The 5,870-nt window shown below is 39.9% G+C and overlaps 1 protein-coding gene across 1 annotated transcript; it reads right to left on the bottom strand.

The window, feature by feature from the left end:
• Nucleotides 1–3,807, bottom strand: C3H2orf50 (chromosome 3 C2orf50 homolog). Its single transcript, XM_026844085.1, has 3 exons — nt 3,394–3,807; nt 1,051–1,090; nt 1–421 (listed from the first exon to the last, which is right to left on the bottom strand). The coding sequence occupies exons 1-3, from the start codon at nt 3,648–3,650 to the stop codon at nt 230–232; spliced, it is 489 nt and encodes a 162-aa protein (XP_026699886.1). The 5' UTR covers nt 3,651–3,807; the 3' UTR covers nt 1–229.
• Nucleotides 3,808–5,870: the final 2,063 nt, after the last annotated feature.

Raw genomic sequence — 5,870 nt, forward strand, 5'->3', positions numbered from 1 at the left:
GATGGATGAGATCTGTAGTCCTAATTCTCTGTATATGGCCTGGTCACCCCAAATAGGAAGAGGATTATTTTCTACGGCATTGTTGGACACGCTCTTGAAAGAAAATCCATGCTAGGCAGTAGTATTGATCTCTCTGAGTAAAAGACTGAGGAATTTTCTTACATGCTGTGGAGTCTTTTGGCTAGAACCATTCAACTTGCTTTGTTACTGTTATATTTTTATGGAAGCACTAGGAAGGCTGGAGTTCACCCTCGAGTTTCCTCTTTCGTGCTCCACTGCTGAAGAAGTAATCCATGTTTACCAGAGCCCTGCCAAGTTCAGTATTCATTCGACTACCAATAGTCTGGTTGGTGGAGTTGGGAACTTCACTTGAGAACACAGGCATATAGTTTGGCAGTGGCTTCTGCTCCTTTTTCTTACCCTGGATGAAACAAAGACCATTACTAAGTTTTCAGAATTGCATCCATTGCTTGTTACAAAAATAAAAGCTACCAAGATTATTATAATATCAGCACTTCTGCTTTTGAAATTAGAATTTAAATATATTTTAAAATGTCATACTGAATGTACATAAAAGTGTTGAAGAAATAAAATTATTATTTTTTCCTTTTGCCTTACATGGGAATAGGACAACACAGGGAAATTAATAATTTTCAAATGTGTTGCATAAAATGTCAGCTGGGACAGAAGTTAGCCTGCTCTAGAATAGTCGTGATGTGGAAGGTTTTTGGTTTCATTTTTAGTAAGTGGCTTGGATTTCAGCATGATGACATTATCTTACAGATTTTCTCCAAGGAAGTTGGCTCTTCTAGCACCTGTCTTTCTGTGGAGTTGTTAATACTGAAACAGATTGAACCTACTGTATTTCTTTGTGTCATAGGTAGCAGATGAAAGGCACTTCAGTTCTCTTTTATTTTTCCTAAAGATTTTAGTCTTAAAGCATTTGCTGCTTATGCCTAAGTATGCTTCAGTTCGAAATATTAGCCTTGCTCAGGTTGACAAAAACTAAAAAGAGCCTGGATTACAGTTGAATGTTTGTTCAAAACTTACCATTTGGTCATAGTCCTTTAGGAAACTCCAGTTCTGGTGCCTTAGAATAGAAGCAAAAAATGCACTGTAAAATTTTCTGTCTTTAAATAAAATAGTTACTGCTGGTCATATTTGAATGCCTATTTAACTGCTCAATTTGATCTTACACCTGCAAACTCCTTGTCCTGAAATCTGTCTTTCCTGTGATTGACACCCAAGATTTTCTTTATTCCCATACAGAGCCTATACTACATGAGGAGTAGTGGGGTATTTTTGCTAAAGGAGGATGAGGATAGCATGTCCACAGTGTATTCCTTGTGCAAATTCAGATAAATTAGCAAAGTCCTGAGTCACTTTAGCAAACTTTTGTCCCATACCTTGAGTGCAACACAGCTTCTTATTTTTTAAATGACTGATACTCTGCTAGCAGAAGTCCCTGGTAGGAATACTCAGAGCTGTAGTTGCTGCAGGCAACCTATGGGAGTTTTTTGTGCAGGTAGGCAGCTGTCCTAGGAGCAAACTGAGTCAGAAGACCTGAGTTTTGCTCTTCAGCTCTATTCTATACGTGGTATGGGACTACAGGGCAAGTCCTTTGATTTTCTGTCCTTGGCTTTCTCTGGCCTGAAATGGAGAAAACAAAAGTTGACCTGCAATTGTAAAAGTACTGTGAGGTCAAGAGAGGAAACATTTATCTACAACTGTATTTGCAGCGGGGCTCAAGGGACACCTGGCTTGACTGAGCTGGTTACCTGTGTCTGTACAGTGCTGCCTCTAACCTCATCGATCTAGTGCTGAAGTTGTACATCCTTCCGAGTTGAGCTCATCAGTACAGCACAGCCATGTACCACGTGGAGTTAGGAGCATTGGATTTCTGTGCTGCTTTCCTCCAATAAGTGCAGATATGCCCTAAGTTCAAATAAAAGCTAATTTATGATTGTTGTGTTTATCACTAGATGTCTTAGTGTACCAACACAGCATAGAGGTCTTAAAATTTTTTATCTTGCTATGCCAGCCACTAGTTGAACATACCGGATTTGAGTGTTACTGGATGGTGCTAATTACTGAGAAATGCTTGGGTCTCAGACATTTACCTACATCCACTCCAGGTCAGAGCACCAACATGTAGCAGCCTTTCCCCATCATTGTGTTTGGATGGGAATGTGGAGCTGAAGGACAGTTCTCTGCAAGCAGTACAGATGTAATCTGATGAATCCATCTTTAGGCATCTGTCCTTCACATGTCTGTCTCACCCTTTTACAAGAGTTTCTGTCTTTGTAGCTAAGACTGGAGAGCAGGACATGCATCAGTTGTGTGATGTGTTACCTTACTTTCCCATGAAGGTGAGTTTGCACCAATATCCATGACTGTGAACCCCAGGAGGCAGGCAGAGACAGAGAGTCCCTCCTGCTGCTTTAAGTAGAGAATGGGTATGGAACATACTGGACCTGTTTGAGAAGAGTCTGAGTCCACAACGGGGAGAGTAACATTGCCACCATGGCCCTGGCTTTGCATGAGTCAGAGTCCTGGCATCAGCCTTGCCTTCAGGTAAAAGGAGCCAGACAAGACTGCAGATGTGTCTCTGGGGAAATCAGAGCTGTGATTTGTATGTCCTCCAGAGGGATAAGGAGGACAGGGCTTTTCAGATGTTTTTTTCTCCCATTCTAAAAAATCCTGAGAGTGATGTTCTCCCTTTCCTTTAGCTTAGCTAGTACGCAGTTGGAACTGGATCTGATTTTACTTTTACCAAGTGTCTTCTAATAGGCATGCTCATGCTGTGTACTGAAGTATGAACATAAACACTTCTTCAAGATATGTGACAGAGACAGAGAGGATCTTAATGTCAGGTTCCTTCAGGTCACTGGTGCATACACAGTCAAAACTTAGGTTTTATGTATGCAGTTCAGGCTGCTGAAACACTCTAACAATGGGGCATGTTCAGCAGATTTACAGAGTGGGAATGCAAAATCATATTTTGGCAGAACACTCTGTTCAGCTTCCATTACAGTCATTTCCAAGAGTCGGAGAAGAGGTGATAGTATCAGTGTGTCTGCAATAAATTATAAAGGTTGGCACATTTATATCTGAGTTGTAGAAGTCTCTATAAAGCTAAAAGATACTTAGCATGCAGTTCTTTGCATCTCTTTTCAGCATTCCAGGAGATATTAACATAGATTTTGTCCAGTGAAGGAAAACAGAGATAATATAATCTTAGAAAGAAAAGTGTTAAGTTCTGATGCAAAGTCCCCACCAAAGAAGATTTCTTTTGATAGTGTAGGCTTTGGGTCAAGCCCTAAGACTTTGAGGGAGCATCAGTACCATTGTCAAGACAAGGAGAAGAGGAATGAACTGCAGCAAGTGACTTACCAGATTTTTCTTCCCCTCTGTTCAGCCTCCACAGACTCTCTCCAGATCTTATCCTGTTGTACCTGGTCCTGCTGCAGTGCTGCCTGCTCATCTGCCCAGGCCTGAGTAGCCAGTTGTGCAGAGACAGATCTCGGTCTGGTGCTGCCAAGAGACAGAGATGGAGCTGAGGCTGGTTGCCCCAGAGGTGTGGTTGCTGGTTGCCAAGACCTAACCAAGGTATTTCTCCTGAATCCAGAACTCTTTCGCAACTTGTCCATTTTGAGAGTTACTGTATCCCCAGTATTGTTAGTTATATTATGACTGTTAGGAAAGTTAAACCTGCTGTTGTTTGCACTTTCAAAGTTCCTTCTCTCCTAATGTATTTTTTTAGCTGCCGATTTGGAGTGCTTTCAGAAAACAGACATGCAGGGCAGCACTGACAGGCAGTGCTCAGCACTCATTTACTTCCCTCTTATTTAACACTCATTTCCTACTGCTTTATGTTGCCTCCTTGCTTGAACGCTGAGGGAGTTTTCATGGTAACAGCAATTTTGTAAGAAATGACTGTTACTGAAGACCATTGAATCTCCAGCTGTAACCAGCAAACTCTCAGTTTATGAGGTGATTACTGCTGCTTGCAGCTGAGACCACCTTCTATTCAAAATCCTCAGAACAATAAAGTCTGGTTTAGTAGCAAAAGGTGCTGTGGAGATTGCTGCTGAATATATCAGGAGGACTTTTGTTGTGGTTATGTAGCAGAAGCAAAATCTGAGAGCTGCTGGTTTCCCTGGTGTGTTTACTGTCTCCATTGGAAACGAGTCTGACTTGTGAATATTCACCAGGAAGGGAGCAGAGACCCAATGGGACAACTGCTGGGGCCTTGAACTCTATTTGGGGCAGAGCTTGTTTGTTTAAAATAAGCTATTTCAACGAATCTGTGCTTTGAAAGATCCTTATTTTCAGATTTTTTAAAAAAAAAAAAGCATCCAGAGATCATCAAAAGTCTGCAGAAGTTATTAAGCAACTATAAGAAGTAGTTTTTAAGCAACTTTAAAGGTTTATTAGTGTACAAAGTGAGACTTTTCAAAACAGTGTCCAGAATGTCAGTGTTTGTCTTTACAGTCAGCCTATTGGGTTTTTGTGGTATGAAGTCACTTCCTCAAGTATTTGTGACCTTGCAGGAAAACAAGAGTATAAGTATAAATTTCCTCTGAAATTCTTGACTGACTTTTTGAATAGTGTGGATTAGCTCCAGATGAATTCTAGCCTCTTGCTTCATCTTCCTGGTAAATGCTAATGAACTCTGAATCTACTTTTTTTAGAGGGTTTTTGGCAAACTTACTTGCTTGCAGTATTGGGAAATACATAATGAATTTGGCAAATAATTTATTTTAAAATAGTTGCAACTATACAACAACCCAAAGATTTCATGTAGCATATTTGAGCAAGAAATATTTCTATATTTGGAAAAATTATTCTGACTTTGAAGATTGCAGTAGTGTAACTAAAGTAGAGATTAAACTCCACCTCAAATCATAGTGTTTGCTTTGGGCATTAAATTTTAGTAGACTTTTTGTTTGTTTGATTGTATTCTGAGATAATTGAAACCTAAATAGTGTTTTTAATTTCTTTCAGCCAAAAAGCAAAAGAAGTCATGTATCCACACAGCATTATCATGAACTAAAGAAATGAACCGTTTGCCAACCTGATCCGATAGCTGACTTTGTTGTGGAATCTGCTTATCCTGCTGCATTTGTTCCAGGGTCCTCTCCAAGTTGGAGTGTGTGCAGCTGGTTAGAGAATGAGGTTTTAGCAGCATCTAACTGCTTTAAAAGGAAGCTGAGGCATGTTTGGAAGACCTAATGCATTAATCAGTGTGCATGGGATTTTAGCTCCTGATCAGGTCAGGAAAGGATCCTGATGGAAAGTCTGTTTCTGTTAATAGAATGCTTTTTAATTCTTGTTTACAAAGTTCTGGTGTTATTTTGATTCTAATCCTTCCTTCAAGTCAATTTCTGCAAATTAAACATAATAATGAATGGTTATTGAGCTGAGTACTTAGCTTCCAAATGACTACTTGTAGTCACTGAATAAACTGGATGGAAAGACTACAAGTAGGTGTTTAAAGTCTGTGCCATTGAGTGGTTTCTGCAAAGATGCAGGAGTAGTAGCTACCCTGGTTTTTGTGCAGGTGTAGGGCTACGAAGTGCCTCTCAGAACATCTTACTGAAAGTGAACTCACAGATCAAAGCCGGATCTGTTGGTCTGAGATGCCACAATCTCAGAAAAGAAGGAAGTCTTTAGGCTTTAAACAAAAGTAAGCTGTGAGTCTACATGCGGATATTGGACATTTCAGAGTGTTCAAGCCATTTCTCTGGAAATAAGAGATGGGAATGGGATCATGGCTGTTTAAATAAATTGGGTTTTTAAAAATATTATAATAATATGACTTTAAAATATAGCTGCTGTTCCAAAACCAGATCACTAAGAGCTGATAT

Source organism: Athene cunicularia (assembly GCF_003259725.1).
Source record: "Athene cunicularia isolate RWA chromosome 3 unlocalized genomic scaffold, athCun1 chr3_part1, whole genome shotgun sequence".
Classification (NCBI taxonomy): domain Eukaryota; kingdom Metazoa; phylum Chordata; class Aves; order Strigiformes; family Strigidae; genus Athene; species Athene cunicularia.

Coding starts and splice junctions, on each gene's coding strand:
- C3H2orf50 (XM_026844085.1), bottom strand. CDS start 3,650: ATGGACAAGTTGCGAAAGAGTTCTGGATTCAGGAGAAATACCTTGGTT. Junction 1,091..3,393: donor CAGAGGGGAAGAAAAATCTG/GTAAGTCACTTG, acceptor TTCTATTCTAAG/GCACCAGAACTGGAGTTTCC. Junction 422..1,050: donor TAAAGGACTATGACCAAATG/GTAAGTTTTGAA, acceptor TGTTTCATCCAG/GGTAAGAAAAAGGAGCAGAA.